Source organism: Scardinius erythrophthalmus (assembly GCF_964197995.2).
Source record: "Scardinius erythrophthalmus genome assembly, chromosome: 25".
NCBI classification, from domain to species: domain Eukaryota; kingdom Metazoa; phylum Chordata; class Actinopteri; order Cypriniformes; family Leuciscidae; genus Scardinius; species Scardinius erythrophthalmus.
This window is the reverse complement of record NC_138245.1, coordinates 20,609,789-20,632,365: the sequence shown is the minus strand read 5'-3', so window position 1 is coordinate 20,632,365 and position 22,577 is coordinate 20,609,789. Positions and strand designations below refer to the sequence as shown.

The following is a 22,577-nucleotide window of genomic DNA, read 5'->3' as shown; positions in this document are numbered from 1 at the left end:
AAGCTCCACACGATTCAGTTGGCTTGCTCCGATCAAAACAAACGCACATGAGCAGCGGTAGAGAGGGGGAGGAGGCCGCCGCAAGTGAGTTTTTTACGACCGTGTTGTGAAATATACGTCCCCCCACAGCTGTAGGGGGAGCTCGTGGGGAAAACATGCGACAACAAAAGGGAAAATAAGCGAAGAAGTGACTAGAGTTCGCTAGAGTTGCCGAGTTCTCCTTTAAAATCTTACTGACTTTGAACGGTAGTGTCTATTTTCAATAGATATGACATGCGATGCCTCAATGCACTGACTCAGTTTAGTATATCTATGTATTAGACAGTTACACTGATAATATTATTCAAACAATGATATTTACATGAAATATAGAAAATGCTGGCTGCTCTAAATTCATTTTTGACCTTTATTACCGACTGATAATAATAATAATTAATAATATAGGCTACTAATAATTATTTGATTTAATTGAGTTGACGTAATTGAACAATAAATGAAGACTAATTGCTTAAATATTTTTATTAATATGTAACTTTAATAATTAAATAAAGCAGTATGTTCAATAGAATTCAAATCTTTACTGTGGTATCGAAATTGGTATCTAGTATCGTGAAATTTCAGCACAACTGGTATCGACTATCGAATTTAGCTTTCCTGATGACCCTGGATTTCACAATAGTTCCGACATGTCATCGCAACATGTAAATAGACATCTTATATGAGCGCCTATAAGATTTTATTTTAACTGAGCAGATTTTTATTTAGTACTTGATAGAGCTTCTGGTAACAAGGCAGACAGAAAGACGGCATAACTGTGTTGTTTCCTGTTCGTTTCTGCTGGGCAATGGCAGACTGATGGAGGAGGTAGTCCCAACCCTGGGGTGTCCGGTAAGGCAGCCTCCTTCCCTCTCTCTCTCTCTCTCTTACAGTCATGTCTCCCTCCATGACTGGGGTATTTCTGTTGCTGGATTTGTCCTGCTGCCTCGCCTCTCGTCTCTGTATTTCTCAGCATGTCATGTGTTGTGGATAAAGCGGCCACACAAATGAACTGCATACACAATAGTTTGGGAATAAACATAACAAAATCAATGTAGCTCCCATATGTGTATGTAGAAAGCTTTGCCATGCCTGTTATGTAAGAGTGAAATGATGTGGCTTTTGTGTAAAGTTTGACTGTTTTAAATTCAGGATGCAGCACCTCATGAACTCATTTGCATTGTCATTTGACTCCAGTGTCATGTCATCCAGTTTTAATTGCACATCTGATAGATGCATTTCATCAGCTCTTTAATTGCTATCATTTTTCATCATATTTTAGTCATTCTCTTTGAAACATGGAACATAGCATGAGTGCGAGAAATGCAGAACATTTCTCATTATATGTTAGTGAGGGATGGAGTGTTACTCTGAATTTATGAGTTACTTCAGTTGCTGAAGGATGAAGCACTGATTAGTTCTAGATCAGAGCTTCTCAACTGCTTTTCCTGAAAGATCCAGATATTACGTTTATAATTGCCTTCATTGCATAGGCCTGACAATATGCAACATTATTAATGACATAATTATTATTATTATTATTTTGAGTATTCACGTGCAAAACACATCATTGCCAACATAAATCATGTTTATCCTTTATAACAAGTGATACCTATATTATTGGAGTCTAGTTTGCATTTTTTTTTTTTTTTTTGCATAATGTTGTTTATGGTTTTCGGAGTTGAAGCCACATCACAAACTTTCCTTCTTGTTATCTGCATAATTTGGTTAGCTTCTAAACCAAAACACTGAGTTTCACTGGACACAGCCTTACAACAAAATAAGTGACATTCTTTTTAAAAAATTATATACACTATTGTTTAAAGGTTTGGGGTCAGTAGATTCATTAAAGGGATAGTTCACCCAAAAATGAAAATTATTTTCTGTCATTAATTACTCAGCCTCATGTCATTCCGAACCCTTTCATTTATCTTCTGAACACAAATGAAGAACTTTTTGATGAAATCTGAGAGATTTCATACTCTCCATTGACAGCTACGCAACTACCACTTTGACGCTTCAAAAAGTTCATAAAGAGATCGTAAAACTAATCCACATGAATTGAGTGGTTTAGTCCAAATTTTCTGAAGGGAAGCAATCTCTATCTGCAATGTGCAGCATTCTGTAAGATTGTAATAAGCAATATGTATTGGATGAACAGATTGAATTTAGGCTTTTAATCACATATAAACATTAATCAACTCGCACATCAGTTGTGGTAAACAGAAGCTCAAGCATGATCGCTTGATTTGCAAGAACCAATGAGGTTCATTTTGGTGTGTTACGCATCAAGAACCAATGAGGTTTGTTCTCGTGCGTCAAGAAGGTTCGGTTGAGCTTCTGTTTTTGTTCGCTGATCAACGCTTATAGGTGATTAAAAGACTAAATAAAATTTGTTCATCATATAAAGCGATCTTGTCTCTTCAGTAATTTTGGACTAAACCGCTCAATTCATATGAATTAGTTTATGAACTTTCTGAACTTTTTGAAGCGTCAAAGTGGTAGTTGCATTATAACTGTCAATGACGATGAATGAAAGTTTTACGGGTTTGGAACGACATGAGGGTGAGTAAAGTCATTTAAAATGTTACAAAAGATTTCAAATAAATGCTTTAAAAAAATCATGGTTTCCACAAAAATATTATGCAGCAAACTGTTTTAAACATTGATAATTATGATAAGAAATGTTTATTGAGCTGCAAATCAACATATTAGAATGATTTCTAAAGGATCATGTGACAATGGGGAAAAATCAGCTTTGACATCACAGGAATAAATTACGTTTTAAAATATATTAAAATAGAAAAAAAGTTTTAAATTGTAATAATATTTCACAATATTGATTTTTTTATTATTATATCTTTCATTAAATAAATACAACATTGAGTGAACATAAGAGACTTCTTTCAAATACATTTTTTAAAAATCTTACCGACCCCAAACCTTTGAAAGGTACTGTAGTTACTTGAATTTTATTATTTGCATTCATTCAGTATTTGTTTTCCCTGCTGTCCTCAACCAGACATACCTGAAGCAAATTTTTTGGTCATTGCATAGAAGTTAACTTTGGAAACTTTTGTTTTACCTTCTGTAAAAAGCATGTAAAGATTAAAAAATAAAATGCATTAGACTGATTTATTCCTTTCCTTTGTTCCCCATATAGCCATGTCAACTTCTGTTTATTTTCCAGGAAGTCGAAGCAGTAGTTCCAACCCTAGCGTTGGGAGGAGCCAGCGGCCCGTGCCGAGGGACAAGGACCGCAAAGCAGCGGGCAGCGGCGGCAGCGAATCGGATTCAGGCAACAGAGCAGGTGGGAGGCGGGTTGAGCGTTCAGCCAGCCAGTTGAGCCACCGTAGCCACGCTCTCTCATCTCGCAGCCACACTCATTCCCGAGTCCCTTCCCAGCACAGCCGCACGTCCTTCTCCTACAGCCACACTCCCTTCTCCAAGTACGGCCACACCTCCTGTGCACTCAGCGAACGGAGCCACGCCTCCTCTTACGGGCCCCCAGGCCTGCCTCCTCCCTACAGCCTGGCCAGATTGACCCCTAAGGGTGCTATCAGCAGCGGGCCCCCTGGGGCCCCACCAGTGAGGGAGATAGGGACCATACCACCCGAACTCACTGCTAGTCGCCAGTCCTTCCAGCATGCCATGGGAAACCCTTGTGAGTTTTTTGTGGACATAATGTAATCTGATGAACAAATAATATAATCTATTCTGTAATCTCACATGATGAGTGCCATAAATACATGCTCACTTTCACCAACTACACATGTGGCCGTACTGTAGTCACAAGTTAGTGTGGAAGATTGAGGATCATTTGTAAAGATAATCATGTGTTGAGCAGAGGGCAAATACTTGCATACACTACACAATCTTACAGACCCTTTAGAATAGTAATGTTGCTAAAGCAAGACTGCATTTATGTGATCAAAAATACAGCAATATTGTGAATAATAACTCTTTTCTTTCATCTCTGTGATGGCAAAGCTGAATTTTCAGCATCATTACTGCAGTCTTCAGTGTCACATGATCCTTCAGAAATCATAATAATATGCTGATTTGGTGCTCAAGAAACCTTGATTATTATAATCAATGCTGTAAACAGTTGTGCTGCTTAATATTTTTGTGGAAACCATCATAACGGTTTTCACAATTCTTTACTGTATAGAAAGTTCAGCATTAATTTGAAATAGAAATCTTTTGTAACATCAAAAAACAAATGTCATTTTTGATCAATCTAATGCATCCTTGTTAAATAATAGTATTTTTTTTAAGTATTTCATTTCTTTAAAAGAAAAAAAAAACTTACTGACCCCAAACTTTTGAAAGTATGGCAACCAAACAAAGCACCCAATTTTTCTGTCACCTTAAAAAAAGAATCAAACAGGGCTAATGTTACATTACACATTAGGCTCAGCACAAAATTTAAGACCAGTATTAACCATTTTAGCAATAAAATACACCAGCAGGCACATTTTTAATCCTAGATTAGCAAAAGGTTAAGACAATCAGACAATGCCCTCTGCTGGTCAGGAGCTGTTAGTCCTTTCCAAAGCTGTCCATGAAGAGACTAGGCTACTGATCACCCCTTTAAGATCCAGCAACAGTCAAAAAAGTATTTTCATGTTGTGTTTGTTCCTTTTCAAATGTTATTTAAAACAATCTTTATATTTTAGTTTAATTTTTTGATGCACATGATTAATGCTTAAAGCTCTTGTGCATTACAAGCCATCTGGGAGGGTGGCAGATACTGGAGGAATGAATCATTTTGACACGTTTCCAATTGCTACTAGGTTGGAAACATGGTAGCATGACACTGTTATGACTCTCTTGGCTATGAAACACTAGCTAGAAACATGTATTTTCAGGAAATATAAAAGATGTCAGGGTAAATTCAAAAGCAGCACTTATAGTGTGGATGCACAAAACAAATTGGCGCTTGCTGAACGTCTGAAATTAGTTGTATTTTCTTACATAAGATGTTCTTAAATATTGTCTTTTGCCCCTGGAATAAAGTGTCAGTTGTATGATGTGATATCTGGTGCTGGTAACCTGTTCATCAGTGTCTCAAAGAGAAAATGTCTGCTCAGAAAGCTTGTTTAAGGTAACTAAATGAAGGAGACTAGTTAGCACGTGGACTGTGTACTACTGTATGTGTAGTATTTAACCATTTGAGGACTGTCGCTCAAGATAAAGACTGTCAAATTGGCACTTTTACAAGATCTGATCTGCGCTTTTATTGTGAATCTCCATCTTTAGATGTGTTGTCTAATTTTTTGTCTTAGGAAGACTGGGCAAACACTGCTGTACATAGTTCATTTTTATTGTATATATGAAAATAGATAATTGTATAAAGTATATGTACAGAGCTTCTGGTCATGCCTTTTTGTATTTATGTAAGATATACAGTAAATTGAACTCTTGTGTTTGTAATTTTAAAGCAGTTTTCTAAATCTCATTTTGTTTGTGTTGTATTTGTCTGACCATCCGTAAGTGAAGCTGTCTGAAATAAACGATTAATCTTAACTTCCGGCTCATTTTCATTTGCCAGGCGCTGAACTAGATGATTGCCTTTACAATTTCAGAATTTCACAAAGTCTCTAATGTTAACCAAGGCGGCATTTATCTGATCAAAAATAAAGTAAAAACTGTAATATTGTGAAATATTATTACAATTAAAAAAAAAAACTGTTTTCTATTTCAATATTTTAAAAAATATATATATATTCCTGTTAATTTCTGTTGTTGTTATTATCAGTATTGAAAACTGCTGTGCTGCTTAATATTTTTGAAGATTATTTGATGAATGGAAAGTTCTAATTAACAGAATTTGTATGAAATAGAAATAATTTGCCATTTGTTTTTACTTTTGATTAATGCATCCTTGCTGATTAAAAGTTTGTCAAAAAAGAGAATAATTTACCAAACCCACATTTTTGAACCACATGTTTAATGTAGAGAAAAAAAAGACAAAACAATTTGGTTTGGATATTTATTAGTATAACATATTCTTGAATAAAACAAAGACACTACAGAATTTGTGAATCGCAATCGTGGAAGACGCTTATACTAGACAATAAGCATGAAGTCGTACGCAATACATTTCTAATGGGCAGGTGAGTTTAATGACACCTACTGTCCATTGTTCTTTATTTTAAGAAAACCTTTACTCATAAATTGTAACTTGGAATCCACATTTGACTTGCCTAACACAAGGCTTACTGTAATAAAACCACTTATTACTGAAATTAATTCTGCTGGTCTCAGGAATGACAATATGGTAGACCCCTAAAGTGTTTTGAAGTTTATATTATGATTTGCTCATATTTTTGAGATTATATTTTGAGTGATTTAAACACAGAGCAACTGTAAACATAATATATCAATAAACAAATATCAAAAAAACTGACAAATCCACACCACTGTAACCTCCGCAATTCATCCAAGTGCACTTAAAATCTCCACACAGACAGTTCAAAGCCCCAAAATTGAGAAATAAAATTGTGCGTGTTTTTTTAGGGAATAAGGTCTAAGAGGTCTGAGTATGGCGGCCTAATAAAGCTGTACAGAACAAGTATTTACAGCACAGCAGGTCTTCACACTTCGTCCGCTGAGAATGATTCAGTGCTGGGTCCATTTGATGCTCTTAATGTCAATGCCGTCCTGGACCATTTCCCATAATGGACTAATAGACACAAAAAAAGGAAAAAGCAGGTTATAACATTCCTTATTTTCCGACAGAAAGATCCAGTTCGCATGGGTTTTAAGTTAACTAATAACTTTTATTACATTCCCAGTCATTCATGATTACATGATAAGGATTTGTAAAAAATATTAATATTAAACATTCCCATGTTTTCCATGATGTGGGATGCCAGGTCAGACTCATGAATAGCTCACCTCATCTCCCTCAGCCGCTTGACATGCTGAATGCACTTGTCCACTGTGTAGTCCACTTCCTCCTCGGTGGTAAATCTGCCAATTCCAAATCTAAGAAAAACATCAGATCCCCTTATTATTACAGTATGTGTGCTCGTGGTTCAAGCAGGAACCGTGCTGCACTGAGTACTGAGACTTTAGATAAAGCAACACAATACACAAACATTTCGACTGATATTACGGAAAAACCACAAACCGAATAGAAGAGTGTGCCAAGTCCTCATCTGTCCCTATTGCTCTGAGAACATACGAGGGCTCCAGGGAAGCAGACGTGCAGGCGCTGCAACAAGAACACACTCAAGTCACTGCATCTACAAAGAGTTGTATTCATTAATTTATCATCATATCAGCATCAAATCATATATTCACTGCTGTAAGTAATAAAATTTAAAATAATCATAATAACAATATTTCAATTAATTTTCTAGTTTAACATTATCTCTACAAACAAAAACAATCAATCAATAAAAATACCAATAACAGTTATATAAAATCTGTAAATCTGACATTTGATAAAATTCATATTTTCCCAGGAGAAAAAAGAACTATTATTTAATCTTTCTGAATAAAAACCCATATATATATATATATATATATATATATATATATATATATATATATATATATATATATATATATATATATATATATATATATTATTTATTTATTTTTTATTTATTTTAATTAGCTTTTAGTTTTATATTTCCAGTTATCATTTTAATTTTTAATAAGTTTGCAATGTGCTTTTGTCTTTTATTCTAAACATTACTATTCAGGTTTAATTTATTTTTACTTTCAGTTTTAGTTATTTATTTGTTAGTAATTTTAGCACTTCAACTTTCAAATGTAAAATGTATCAAATTCAAAATGTAGCCTTGGCAACAATATACAAATAAATTCAAATCTAATAATTATATTTTATTATTTCAATGAACAAAAATATTTTGAATAGTTTTAGTTTTAGTAAAAGGATAACCTTTCTATGTGGTTAGTATATGTAAATGAACAACGTGTGCTCTTTCGCCATGTCATCTGCATATTTATAAACCCTGTTTAGACATTTTAAACTACTAACCTTCCAGAGGAAAGTGCGATATCTTTTAACGCCATCAACAGACTCTCCCCCTCAACGTAGGAAAATGATAAATTAATGCATCCTGAAGGAGGAAAGTGTTTTAGATTACAAACCCAAGTCAACTTTGATCCTTACAAATGAAAAATGATAACTGGAAAGTCGAGTCTCACCTGGGTATCTCTGATCTGGGTCTCCATTCATCACAACATCAGGAATCTCAGACATGATCTTCTGAATGAGGCGATTAGCAAGCATTGTCACACGCTTGTGATCGTACTGAGAATAAACAGGAAATGAAATCTGCATGTAAGTAAAACTTAAACTTAGACTAGTAGTAGCCAAAAACAAGCACTTTTTCCAACTCTACCTCTAACTCTTGCTGGGCGATCTCACAGGCGGCTCCGAGGCCTACGGCTAGAGGTGTTGGGACGGTCCCTGAACGCAGACCCCTTTCCTGACCCCCTCCGCTCTGCAAAGGCTCAATACGAACTCTGGGTCTTCTCCTGACGTACAAAGCCCCAACTCCTAATAAACACAAGCAATTAATATTTTGGATAATGCAACTATTGTGCATTTAAATGCTGAATGCGCTACCTTTGGGCCCGTAGATCTTATGGCCGCTGATGGACATCAGGTCCACTTTCCAGTCAATGACATTAACAGGGATCTTTCCGACAGCCTGAGCAGCATCAGTGTGAAAGAACACATTCCTGGACCTACACAGATTACCTGAAATCAAAAACATCTTTGATATAGATGATATGAAGACTGACAGGTATCTATTTGGAGAATGATGTAGAAAATAAAGGTTACCTATTTCTTTGACTGGCTGTTTGACACCAATCTCATTGTTGATAGTCATTATGGACACCAAGCTTGTATCAGGACGGATCATTTCCTCTAATTGCTGAGAAAGCAAAATATAAGATATAAATACAGGGCTTGACATGCCAAGCCACCAAATGCAGGTGGATTTCAGTGGTGGCTTAACACAGTCACTCCTACTAGCCAATTTGGCAGGTTGAATTTATGTATAATATATACATTTTCATCTGAAATGATAAACCGTATAGATACACGATACCAGCTGCGCGCTCTCTCTCTCTCTGACAGCGAGTTACACACAAACCCGCCTCTGCTCACTCACTCATTTCATTTGCTGAAGGATGAACATTTTTGATGTTGCAGGACTTTAATTTTGGAATAGGATTGCGCAATTTGCGCATAATTTTACTCATTCCCACAGAATTCGTGCTCACACCCGAAGTGTGTGCGCATAAAGCCACCTCTCAGAACTAAACTGAGATCTTTTTCGCTGCTTATTACACTTAAACAGTCAAATACACACGTCAAAATGCCAGTCTTGGCAGATATTCACATAAACCCAATCAGTTATGTTTTAAGTGGACATAAGCAGTTGAGAAAGAAAATGCACATCTAACAGTGTAATGGATCCCTGTGTCAGGTCTTAAAGTGACAGTGACCCAATTATGATATAATATAAAAAATATCTATAGGGCAGTTTTCCCCCATGGTATCGATATCAAAACTTTGGCCAGTGAAAATGCTGAGTATATATATATAAATATAACATTTAAAAAACATTAAAACAAGTCTTGCAATCTTTAAAATATAATAAAAACACATTTTTTTTAAAGACAAATTTCACATGTTTTGTGTAGTGTGCCACTATCAACCCCTAATAGTATTGCAATCTATTGTGACAGCCATAAAAACATAATTTCAACATTGTTTCAATCAATTTGGAGCTTGTTTGGAACTCCCTATTTGTTAAACAATGTGAGATCAGGTGAGTGAAATAATGTAATAATTTTTGCTATTCTGATAGGTGGATGCTTCCCCCTTAAGAAAGCTTACCTTCAGGTCAATCAGCCCATTACTTTTCACAGGTAAATACGTTATATCAAAACCCTCTGCCTCCAGGACACGACACGAGTCCAGCACACACTTGTGCTCCGTCTGGGTGGTAATAATGTGCTTTTTCTTAGCTTTATAAAACCGAGCCACACCCTAAAGACAAGAAAATACAGAGATTTGTTTTGTAATTCTTAAATACTAATGCAGTGGATCCTATATAAACTTCACCCATTTGATTATTTTAGAAAATGCCAAGTCATCTGTGCCCCAGCGTCCCACTTCCTCCTAATCCTAATCTTTCCTAACAGTAATGACATACTTACTTTGATTGACATATTGTTGGACTCAGTCGCACCACTGGTGAACACAATTTCCCTCGGGTCAGCACCAATAAGATCTGCTATTTGCTGAAGAGGAAATAAACAATGGTGTTACAGTAAACAGTGCATTTTTGGCTAAACCTAAATAGTATGCTTTCATATTCATAAATAAAGCTCTCAGCTATCGAATAAAACATACAGGTTTTATGAAGGATAAAGACTTACTTTTCTTGCTTTTTCCATTGCACTCTCACTCTCCCATCCATAAGCATGAGTCCTGGAATGTGGGTTGCCGTAGTAATTCACTTGATAGGGGAGCATGGCATCCAAAACCCTTGGGTCCTGTTGCATCAGATGTAAACAATGAAAACAATGCATGTAAACATCCAAGAAATGTTCTCATGAACTAGATTCACGAGTTTGAATAGTAATTGAACTAAATGGCATGGGTACCATGGGTGTGGTGGCCTGAAAGTCCATATACAGAGGTCTCAGCTCATCCTTTTCAAGTTCCCTAGTTTTGATCAACTCTGTGGAATAAGACAGATATGTTTATCAGCACTAAAAGTGACTTTTAGAATAAATAGAGCCATACAAGAAAGTCAAGCATGTATTTACATGCAAGTGTGTTATGTTAGCAAAGCCTCCTCGAGTACACAAGCTCAATTCAACTGCGTCACTGTCGGTCTCTAGACTAGAGAATGAAATGTACTAAAACTTTACCTTTCTGGCTTTGAACAGTGTTCGCAGCGCTTTGAGCGAACCTCAGTCGAGGGCTGGAGATCCCACACATGGAGCCCAGAAGTTTTCTCGACAATGTCCTGTTCATCATGTTTATGCAGTTACAGTGTTCTCAACATAAACGATGATAGATGGATAGACGTATTAAAAAAAGCTTCTTTCAAAACCTTTGTCAAACAATAAGCCCGTCAGATAAATATTAGTATTATTCGTGCAACTACAGAAGCAAGGACATGCCCACTGTCGCCATAAAACAGTGTGTCATAAGCTCTCAAAAACACTCGGAGGTTCTTCTTACACAAGACGCAGATACAGCGGGGGCGGGACGTCTGTTATTATAACTCTCATTGGTTACCTGTGTCTCTTGTGGGCGGGTTTTTGTGTCGTTTACGGAGTCTATTGGTTTAAAAGTAAGCCTGGTCTTTTTCGTTTACCGGAAATTGTAAACATGCTCTGTACAGATCCCTGTCCTTGGACATTCAGTTCATTTTGGAAAAATCAGCCACGCTTATTAAAAGAAAGCTTTAGTTTCTAGTTTCTCCTGTCACACAACATTATTCTTAAAACTGCGGTTTGTATTTTCTCAAAAGTAGTGACGAGAACTCCAAATAATTTCCCCGAATCGGTTCTTTTGAACAGTTTCAAATAAGTGACTCGCTACATTGCGTCATTACATAATTACGCCTTCGGTTCTGATAAAATCATTCAATCATATGTAGCCGGCCTATGTTACGAATTTTCAATTATTATTATTTTTTTAAACACAGATAGCAATAATTATGACAAAAAAATTATTATTGCATAAACATTCTAAAATATGACATACATAATTGACAATGTCATGACATAATTTCGACTTATAATTATAATTATGACGTTAAGTCTTATAATTATGACTTAACGTCTCATAATTTCGACTGATTATGTCATAGATGACTTTTGTGTCATAATTGATTTAGCCGAATTAATTTTCGCTCTGTCACGAGCAGAAAAAAAAACTTCTCAATGTAGGCGCGCTCTGGCGCAGTTAAGAATATAAATAATGGACTTTGTACTTATCTTGAAAATAACTTGAAAACGACGTGTGAAAATGAGGAAGTAGATCTGTGAAACATAAAGTCTGGAAAACCGCGATTAGAATATTCAGATCGGTTCTAAAAGAGAGGTAGGCCTCTACATTTCTATACAGTATTTATATTTATTGAAAACGAATAATTTGGTGTCTTCAGAGCTTTTAGCAACAGTTGATCTTTCATGCATTCATTACTAATTCAGGGATTGATTTTTAAGCCTATTTATATACTTCCTTAGCACAGTAAATCGTGATTGCTTGCTTACATAGGTTTGATTAGTTTTCACTCATACACTATTATTATAAAACATTTACAGGTACATAATCCATCCATAGCATCTCTTGGCATAGATGTCTCCAACTTCAGTGCACCACCTCAAACATCAGTGGTCATTACTTAGATGGACAGCAGCAATGCATGGATATGTGACTCTGAACAGAACCACTTTATTGCACACAAGGGATTTACATCTCTCAAAAACTACAATCTGCACAAATCCACCAATGATTCTAAACCCCAGAAGAAAATACAATGGCATGGCTAAACAGATGTCACTCCCACAAATAAACCATGCTTTAAAGGCTAATGAGTTTAGTTTAAAAGCAAATGGTTATGATGGACGGTATAATGTGTTCATCAAAGGGTTTGACAGTAATATCTTAGCATCAAACTCCCCAAGCGAAGACCGACGGAGTGCTGCAACGTGTCTACAGAGCCGTGGCATGCTGTTCGGAGTGTTTGATGGTCATGCAGGGTCTGCTTGCGCACAAGCAGTTAGTGAACGTCTCTTCTACTACATAGCTGTGTCTCTACTTCCACTGAAGACTTTAATTGATATAGAGACGGCTGTGGAGAGTGAACGACCTGTGCTTCCCGTGCTACAATGGCACAAGCATCCCAACGACTACGTTAGCACAGATGCTGGCAAACTATACTTCAATAGTCTGAGGACATACTGGCAGGAGAGGATAGACCTTCACGAGGATGATGACAATGATATACAAACAGCTTTAAGAAGTGCTTTCAAGAGATTGGACAATGATATATCCTTGGAGGCCCAGGTGGACTTTGGGGTTCCCTTTTCTCATTTCACACCTCTCAGAGTGGCTCTGTCTGGATGCACGGCTTGTGTGGCTCACGTGGACAGAGAAGATCTTCATGTAGCCAATCTGGGCGACAGCAGAGCCGTTCTTGGAGTCCAAGGGGATGATGGGAGGTGGTCAGCTCTCACTATTACCAATGACCATAATGCCCACAACCCAGACGAGATGCAACGAGTTCTCTCTGAGCATCCTGCTTCAGAGCATAAGACGGTGGTGAAACATGACAGGTTATTGGGCTTGTTAATACCTTTCAGGGCTTTTGGAGACATGAAGTTCAAGTGGAGCAGTGAACTCTTGAATCGCATCTACGAAGCACGTCCAGAGCTGCTGGTTGGAAACGAAAATGCAAAAATACTGTCTCCGAACTACCACACACCACCTTACCTCACAGCAGAGCCAGAAATCATATCTCATAAATTGCGACCTCAGGACAAATTCTTGGTTCTAGCTTCTGATGGTCTCTGGGAACTGATGCACAGGCAGACTGTTGTGCAAGTCTTAGGGGAACACCTGTCTGACATCCAGTGGAAGAAGCCAGTTTCTGGACTAAGTTTTACAGTTGGACAGATGCATAGACTGCTGCAGGAGAGGAAGAGTAGAGCTCTCTCTGCTCTGGAGGATGAGAACAGTGCGACTCATCTGATGCGTCACGCTCTGGGGAGCGATGGCAGCGGCTCCATTGAGCATAAGCGTATAGCCAAAATGCTCAGTCTGCCCCAGGATTTGGCAAGAATGTACAGAGATGATATAACAATTATAGTCATCCACTTTAATAGTTAATCTACTTGAAGCTAATATGAAATATTTTGTACTTTTTTGAACAAATTACAGAGCAAATTATTATTTTAATGACACTTTTGCAGTTTAATCTAATTTCTACTCAAGCAAATGGTCCATATGGTAGAATTTCTCATCTACTGTAAGCAGTCTAATTAAATCTCCACGTTTGCATTGCAAAAAGACATTGTGACACTTTTTTCAACCAACAAAATAGACACTTTTTTTAAATTCACACAATTCACTTTTTCGAATTAAGCAAGAATCAAACATTTTCAGTTATCTTGGCTTTATTTGAAATGAACTTTCATCAAGGACTTTACAAAAATCAAATCTTGATTAGAAAAAACAAGATGTTTCTAAACCTTATGGTCTCTAAACGAACACAAAAGATATTTGTCAGCCATTTAGTTCCCACAGCTCATAGAGCCAAAAAGCTGAATATGTTGATGTTTGATCAAAATTGCAGAGTTTAAATCAATACTTATTTTATATTGTGTATCTGGCAATATTGTACACTTCCTCAAGTGAGAAACAAGCCAATCGGATCTATCACAAAGACAATATATGTGTAAGGGGAAAAAAATATGTACGAACAATAAAAGATCAAGAAGCAAAATTCAATAAGTAGGCTGTACATAGGAAATTTTTTTTAAACCACAGAACTTCTCTCAATGTCCAAGACCTGTAAGGACAATATGCAAGTGAAGTTTTAACCTTACTGGTTTTGTAACCAACTTAAAGGAAACAAAACAAATGTGAGACAGCTTGCCGTTATTGTTGTCCAAAAGTTAAAAAGAGCAAGGCTGAAAAATGTGAATCTTCCAGAGATGATTGATCACCGGCGACTGGGCATTAGAAGCTGTGTAGCCTGCACTGACTCTGGGAAAAGGTTGTGGTATGTAGGAAGAGGGACATAAGCTGCTGTGATCATTTTACCTAAAATATAAAATCAAAACGTGAGATGACAATTCAGACCATAATGCATATTGTAACTGTGGACTGATAAGTGAATAATTAGAATTACCTCCAAACCAGCGTCCATGTAACGCACTGACTGCAGCCATGGCAGCAGGAATGGTGGGACACTTCACATAGACATTACCCTGAGAAAAATAACAGTGAAGTTTAGAATTACAAATTAAAATGCATAAGCTCCACATTTATTACAGTAATGAATCACAATGTTTAAGGAAAGCCACGCACTTCAGCGGATTTCTTGTCCACGTATATATGTATGACTCCACCGTGTTTGTTGCACTCTTCAATGACATCATCCTGAATTTCGATTTCCCAACCAAGATCATTTTCTCTGCAAGAAAACACTACAATTAAAACTCAGGCCTTTAACATTACTTTCTCTACGCAGATGTACCTGTGATTTTTTTCTTGCTACTTACGAGTTTGGATTGAACATGTTAGACAGCTGGAAACAGTGTGTTGCAATTGGTTGCGATGGTAGATTCAAAGCTTGGTTTGAGGGCACATTGAGGTTAAAACTCAATCCAGGGTTCATAGCAGCTGAAAGAAAGATGAACTTTAAATACAAACCCCACTGATCTTATTACATTAAAATAAATAAATGAAGACACATTTATTTAACACAAAAGACAAGGAACTGACCAGTAGCTGCAGCCATGGCTACCATGGAGCCACTCATCTGAAGGGCCTGTTGAGCAGCGGGTGGGATCTGCAGACCAGTACCTAACAGATAACAAAGCTTAAGCATTTTAAAACGCCACAAGACTTTACCCACTTCATAACAGTAGAAAACCATACATGTTAATACGGCAGATCAGAGTACATCCTTACCTTCGGCCAGTCTGGCCATGAGTTGAAGTCTTCCGGTAGTCCCCAGATCAATACCGGTCCTTTCCAGCTCATCATTGTCCAGGAAGGAGCTGGCGGTGGAGGCATCAGTGCGCTCTGTCACATGTCCCACTTTCATCGGTCTGCCAGCCAACTCAAAGCCATTAAGCTGTTCCAGAGCCTTCTTGGCGCATTCGGCATCCGAAAACTGAAGAAAGAGGAAAAGCTGATAAGCTCTTGAGAAGATCATAACCTCTTCTAGAGCTTGGCACCAGCTACTTGTCAGGTAATGTCAAAAATTCTACACCTTAACATTTGTGACATTTCAAAAGCAGTTTGACCATACAACTTACTGTGATAAAGCCATATCCTTTAGATCGTCCCGTTTCACTGTCCATCATCAGTTGAATGCTATCAATCTGCATGGACAAGGAAAGATCAATATAAATGTAAAGGAATAAGTGATCAAATAAAGTGATCAAATAATAGATGGCAACATTTACCCGTCCAAATGGTTCAAAGATGCCTCTGAGCATGTCTTCTGTGATGTTGAAGTGTAATGACCCGACATACAGTCTCATAGGTCCAGAACTGCCCTTCTGTAAGTTGTTGGCCAATGCAGCTGCTCTGTTCTTCTCAGCCTGGTGATCAAACAAACAATTTGCAATTAGAGGATGATCACATCTACAACCAAAGACTGCCAATTTATTCACAGGCTTCTCTGTTACCTGTGAAGCCTGGACAATGATTGGTACTCCAAGAAGTCTTTGACCAGACAGACCGATTGCCAAAGGTACAGAGGTGGAATCTACAAACTCAATGTAAGCAATTCCTTTGGATCTTCTGGAGTTTCTGTCAGAGATGATCCGCACATCTCGCACCTTTCAAGAAGAACAAAGGGAATTAGAGGTGTCTATCCAAAACCATAGTAGAACAGGTAACAGAGGTAGAAATGGTCCAAATTTAAACCATATAGATAAACAAACAGACTTTTCCCACTGCAGAAAAGAATTCCTCCAGGTCTCGTGGTCGGATTCTAGCTGCCAGCTGCATGCAGAACACTGTGCGTGCATCCCTTTCCTCAGGGGTGAGATTATCAATAGGCTGTCTGTTAGCAAAAGACAAAACAAACAAGCAGTGAATGACTATAATCAGCAAAGAATTTAGAAGGGGGAAATGTCATTTTCAACGGTCAAAAACTTACCTTATAGGGCTTTTGTCTTTCTTGAAAGGACTGCGGCTCCTAGACCTTCTACGACTGAGAGAGAATTTCAGTGAGTACTTTTGGAAAGACTTTCCACGTCTGACTCATACACAGAGCAAGCAACTACCCACACATCACAAAAATAGTATCATAGAAACCTTAGTTTGATGGCAGGAGGTGGGCCAGTCTTCCCTCTGGGACCACCGTTAAATTTCAGGCCAGAACTATGATTTAAAAACAAGGTTTTCAGGGTTTTTAATCTCAGTAGCTACGATTAATTACTCTACTACAAGTTCTGAATATATACTGCAAGCTTCAATTGGGAACACAAGGGTAAATGTTGTAAACATTACAACAAATGCCTTGTTTAGGGGGACTCTACTTATATTCTCTTCTGATTCACAACAGACATAAATCAGGATGGCAGCTTAACTCCTCTTCAAAGTTATTGTTCACACATCAGGAGCGCTGCGAGAGGCTTTTACTTCAGGTTAACATGCTCGCTATGGTAAAGAGACATTTAAAGAGCACTATATCTGAGCTGTGTAGCCACTTGAAAGAAAGATTGTAAAAAGATGATCAACTACGTACAACGGAGCTCTGTAGCGCCCGCCACGCTCCCTGCTCCTGGATCGGCTGCGGCGTCTCTCCCTGCTGCGGCTGCGCTTCCGCTCTCTGCTGCGGCTCCTCCTGTGGTCATGACTCTTCTTGCGATCGCGACTCTTGCTTCTCTTCTTCTCCCGGCTCCTGCTGCGACTCTTGCTCTTCTTTTTTCTTTCAATTTAAAGGTTAAGTTCAGTTAGTAAAATATTGAAAGAGCGTTTTGTAAGACAAAGTAAAACGGTTAGGAAAATGAAACTTACTTCTTGCTCCGCTCCTCGTGGCCATTGGTACTTATGGACTTGATGTCATCCTAAGCAGGGTCGATAGAAGACAGCATGAGGAGGACGGCGAAACATTTCAAGTCGTAAGGATAAAGAAGGGATGGGAACAAAAGAGAATATGATATGATCATTAAATAGGAGTTCATTACAGGGTTTGTGTGGGAAGACGATAAATACAAGGGGGACCTTTAGAAAGAAACCAACCACATGGCTGCCAATGTCGTTCTTCCTTACTAGTGCATTACTTGTGTAAAACGTCCAAAAAAATTTATAAAAAAAATAAATAAATCAAGTGCTAGTGCTATGCTGGGTATGTAAAAAAAGCATTTTTTTTTTTTTTTTTTAGACACTTCATTCATTAAGCACCCCAACAGGTTCAGTACCAAGGCTATCTGAGCCTAAGACCCAAAGTGGCAACGCAAGCAGCCAGCCACTAAACGAGCTCCAGTGGTGGATGCCATTCCAGTGATCTTCACCCCATTTGCCTTCGTGGATTGAAAGAGCTCGATGCCACCTCAGTCACACATCTCGCCCTGAAGCAAACAGGGATTCACACGGCTTAGTAATAGCGACTCCCACAGACCATCTATAGTTGAGTTGATCTTTTGTTGTAGATAGTTTACAAGATAAATGTATTTTATGGTGAACGTTATGACATTAAATGCTGAGCCCCATCAAATCCTGTTTGTAAATCCGCAGATTAACCATTTATAAGTATTTCTAAATGTTAGCAGCATGCATAAACATTTTTTCACTAAAACAGATGACATTTACAGTATATTTATCTTGGTTTATTTTCAAAGCGATGAACAGAGAATTAAGGAGACTCTGTGGATTTGCTTGGGTATGTCAACTCCAGGATTTCTGCACTAAGGATTATGACATTTTAGGCCAATTTCTTTTTAGTGGTTACCTGCCATATATTTATATGGTAAAACATGATATCTACTTCTAGCCATTTTGGAAGAAAACTTCCTTACGACAAAATATGGAGCTAAGAATATCATGCAAACAATAACATGAATACAGTCTCCACAGAGTTCATACCAGCTCTTATGTGAATCCACTGCATTTATTCTGGCGGGACCTATGTATCATTTTGCCTAAGTATTTCAACCAAGGGTACCACAGTACATCAATATATTGGGCAATTACTACCTTCATTTTTTTGACAGTTCACACTGGAATTCATGGGAGTAGAGGTGAGATATAGGCAAGTCTACAAAAAGAGATAGATGGGCAATTTATTCATTGAAACCACTATGACAGAAACATTAAAGTTATTGATCTGACAATAAAGTCTTAACGAAAACACGACTGGTTAGCAGTTTCAAATGAAAGTTAAACAGATTCCTGAGCGAGTTTATTTACTTGCATTAACACCCACCTTTTTGTATGGAGCCTCGAGCATTGCTTCGATGTCCAAATCATCGGCCATGTTGTTGTTGATCTGCAGGCGAGGAAAACAGTATTTTTAAGTGGCGTTATAATGCTAAACTTAAACATAAAAATCTTATTCTAAATTACAACACATAGGCTATATGTCTAACTTCTATGTTAAAATAGCATTTTTACACTCGTACTGTAAGTTACATTTCTGACTTGCGTGACTAACGTTAGACGTGGACAGGTTCATGAAACGTTTATTACAATCGCGAACTGTCTTGTTATTTATCAAATTTTGGACACATTTAGAACACATAAGCACATATAACGGACTTGTATGTACGTTTGGATATTTTTGGTCCACATATTTCGTATTATCGGTGGAGAATTTTTAAAATGGCTTTGTTAGCTTGTTAGCTACCTGGCTAAAGTCGTTGTTTATGCCAACATGCGGAAATCACCCACCCTACACGTCGCAAATACACGGATTAAATACATTTAATATCAATGAGATCATCATATGACACAAAGCAAGTTGATATTGGTCAGATTGTTCTTATAACTAGATCAAAACAGTAAATAGATATTAGCCTTTTCGTCTTACCTTAGACACTGCGGCCTACAGAGCTTTACAATCCTGACTCCACAAACGAGCGCTAAAACCCGGATCTACTGTCTTCTCCGGCTACAGTTGCAAACCCCAGGCGTTTAACACGAATCCGCACAAACCTAAAAAACACAACGGTATTAATCCAAAACGTTATCGTTTCAACTAATACTAGTCACAAGGCGCGTGCTGCGGCTATAAACGTCAAGCTGACTGGCGGCAAAGAGCTACTGCGCGTACACGTCTCGCTCTTGTTGCATAAGGGGAAGTGCGCCGAACTGTCCACCAGGGGGAACTCGTGTTATACACACTGACAACGGAAGTGTGAACAGGAAATACGGCAAATTGACAATAAATTACACACAAACAGACACACCCTGAAACTTTAGTTTTAGTTTTAATTTTAATTACAACACCCTACCCCCAGCCCCACACCTTCAATCTCAATATGGCAACTTTAATAAAATTAATTTGAATGAAGAATAGACATTTGCTGAATTCGAAACCACATAGCCTAGCCTACTACTCTAACTATTTCTGCCATAGAATAAGATATGGTAATTGTAGTACGAGTAGCCTAGTATCTATCTATCTATCTATCTATCTATCTATCTATCTATCTATCTATCTATCTATCTATCTATCTATCTATCTATCTATCTATCTATCTATCTATCTATCTATCTATCTATCTATCTATCTATCTATCTATCTATCTATCTATCTATCTATCTATCTATCTATCTATCTATCTATCTATCTATCTATCTATCTATCTATCTATCTATCTATCTATCTATCTATCTATCTATCTATCTGACTGTCTGTCTCTGTCTGTCTAAACATATAAACAGACAGACAGACAGACAGACAGACAGACAGACAGATAGATAGATAGATAGATAGATAGATAGATAGATAGATAGATAGATAGATAGATAGATAGATAGATAGATAGATAGATAGATAGATAGATAGATAGATAGATAGATAGATAGATAGATAGATAGATAGATAGATAGATAGATAGATAGATAGATAGATAGATAGATAGATAGACCACCAAGAGTCTGGAATAATGTGATCTTTATGGCACCAAACCACAAAGGAAGTGTGGGGGTACAAAAAAGAAAATACTCAGACTCAGTATTATAAAAAATAATAATAATGTAATCTCTATAGAATATTAAACACTTTTCCCTTCTCAGGTTTTCAAGTCTGTTTCACTCAGTTGACTATTTTACAACACACTTTACTATAAGGTCTCATTTGTTAATTTTAGTGAATGTATTAACTAACATGAACTAAAAATGAGAAAAACATTTGTTACAGTAGGCTATTTATTAATCTTTGTTAATGTCAGTTAATAAAAATAGAGTCGTTCATTGTTTGTTCATGTTAGTTCACACTGCATTAACTGATGTTAAAGTTCCCCTGTGGTCAATAACTTGATCTTTGAACTCGTCTAGATTCTTGAACTAGATTCTTAAAACTCGTCTTTGATCACCAAAATGACATATTTAAGTGTTTTTTCCTTGAAACAAATTTCTTCATGCATTAAAATAGCTTGAATGTAACTCTATACCTTTGCCTAATTTAGTATACGTGGTTCTATGAATATGCAAATTAGCCCCGCCTCCATGCACTCACTTGGTGACTATCCCACATTGGTTACAAGGTAGTTTGTGACGTCAGAAACACCAGCGATTTAAAACCGCCTTTTGTCTTAGGTTCACTGCAGTTTTTTTAGGAGAAAATACTCCGCAATGGTGTTGACTTATGAATTTGCACATGGTTTGTCTTAAATCATATTTAAAAAAAAACACATAGACATATAAACAACATTAAAACTTGATTTTCTTCACAGGTGGACTTTAACAAATACAACTTTTATTCAATGTATTAGTAAATGTTGATATTAACATTAACAAAGATTAATAAATGCTGGCAAAGTATGTTCATAGTTCATGTTAATGTTAACTGAGTTCACTATATTAACTAATGAAACCTTATTGTGAAGTGTTATGACCATACCTCTGAGACTGCATAGACAGTGAGCCAGAACAGTACACAGATATACTACAAGAAGTAGACCTATACAATGAAAAATATAAAGTTACAAGTTCATTACTCATCTTTGATTAGTAAAAATTTTTTTTTTGAAAAAATATGACCCCACATTTTTCTTGGTTTAATCTCATTCTTTCCATTGACTCTCACCACAGCTTGCTTGGTGTTCAGCTGGCTGCCAACTTTCCGTAATTAGCTCTCTCTCCCCGGCCGCGCTCACAGTGAGGCAGAGTGCAGCCAAATGTAAATCTCTCCAGAGGCTTTCCACAGCATGAGCATGACACACATCTGGAGGACGCCAGATTCTTGACACGTTACAAGAACCAGTCAGTGCGACCGGTGCAGGACCATTCGTCTTCCTGTATGCACTGCCACCTCCCTGGCCTTATTCACTTTTTCCATTCTGCTCTCCCTCTCTCTTTCCCTGTTTTGTTGTTCGTTTTTTACTGCATGGCTCTGGTGAATGAGCCCCCTTTAATCTCATGTCAGACGCTTAATGTTAATGCAGTTATTTTTGGTATTTGGAGAAAACTTCCACTTGTTATGAAAGGCAGAAACAGCCTTTCATGTGTTTCAACCACAAAAATACCTGCTGGGTAGTTAATTGTGACTTTGTAAAAAAGCTTGGGAGATGAATCATAGTTCAAAGCAGCTTAGAGTTTGGTATATCTA

General features: G+C 37.3%; 4 protein-coding genes across 5 annotated transcripts in view; 2 read left to right on the top strand and 2 right to left on the bottom strand.

Moving 5' to 3' along the window:
* Positions 1 to 5,563, top strand: part of dvl1b (dishevelled segment polarity protein 1b) — a 39,059-nt gene extending 33,496 nt beyond the window's left edge. The window contains exon 15 of the mRNA XM_081357737.1: positions 3,227 to 5,563. Coding sequence (XP_081213863.1) covers positions 3,227 to 3,726 — 500 coding nt within the window. The 3' untranslated portion in view covers positions 3,727 to 5,563. The remainder of the gene's footprint in view (positions 1 to 3,226) is intronic.
* A 414-nt stretch (positions 5,564 to 5,977) lies between these two features.
* On the bottom strand, positions 5,978 to 11,689 carry nfs1 (NFS1 cysteine desulfurase). The gene is made up of 13 exons (XM_081358118.1): positions 10,975 to 11,689; positions 10,705 to 10,781; positions 10,477 to 10,593; positions 10,255 to 10,338; positions 9,932 to 10,084; positions 8,867 to 8,960; positions 8,648 to 8,782; positions 8,421 to 8,578; positions 8,224 to 8,329; positions 8,054 to 8,135; positions 7,175 to 7,258; positions 6,940 to 7,029; positions 5,978 to 6,724 (listed from the first exon to the last, which is right to left on the bottom strand). Exons 1-13 carry the CDS (start codon positions 11,081 to 11,083, stop codon positions 6,661 to 6,663), a joined length of 1,353 nt encoding a protein of 450 aa, XP_081214244.1. The 5' UTR covers positions 11,084 to 11,689; the 3' UTR covers positions 5,978 to 6,660.
* A 260-nt stretch (positions 11,690 to 11,949) lies between these two features.
* On the top strand, positions 11,950 to 14,123 carry LOC308685958 (pyruvate dehydrogenase [acetyl-transferring]-phosphatase 1, mitochondrial). Its single transcript, XM_081358117.1, has 2 exons — positions 11,950 to 12,157; positions 12,382 to 14,123. The coding sequence occupies exon 2, from the start codon at positions 12,416 to 12,418 to the stop codon at positions 13,946 to 13,948; it is 1,533 nt and encodes a 510-aa protein (XP_081214243.1). The 5' UTR covers positions 11,950 to 12,157; positions 12,382 to 12,415; the 3' UTR covers positions 13,949 to 14,123.
* A 94-nt stretch (positions 14,124 to 14,217) lies between these two features.
* Positions 14,218 to 20,110, bottom strand: rbm39a (RNA binding motif protein 39a). Of its 2 annotated transcripts, XM_081358115.1 has the most exons (17): positions 19,833 to 20,110; positions 19,230 to 19,292; positions 19,001 to 19,061; positions 17,822 to 17,871; positions 17,550 to 17,732; positions 17,117 to 17,182; positions 16,959 to 17,012; positions 16,745 to 16,862; positions 16,483 to 16,635; positions 16,258 to 16,395; positions 16,108 to 16,173; positions 15,758 to 15,962; positions 15,569 to 15,649; positions 15,346 to 15,466; positions 15,152 to 15,257; positions 14,973 to 15,051; positions 14,218 to 14,884 (listed from the first exon to the last, which is right to left on the bottom strand). In XM_081358115.1, the coding sequence occupies exons 3-17, from the start codon at positions 19,004 to 19,006 to the stop codon at positions 14,784 to 14,786; spliced, it is 1,527 nt and encodes a 508-aa protein (XP_081214241.1). In that variant the 5' UTR covers positions 19,007 to 19,061; positions 19,230 to 19,292; positions 19,833 to 20,110; the 3' UTR covers positions 14,218 to 14,783. The 2 variants fall into 2 exon arrangements, with proteins under 2 accessions (XP_081214241.1, XP_081214240.1); XM_081358114.1 differs by lacking the exon at positions 19,001 to 19,061.
* Between the last annotated feature and the right edge of the window lie 2,467 nt (positions 20,111 to 22,577).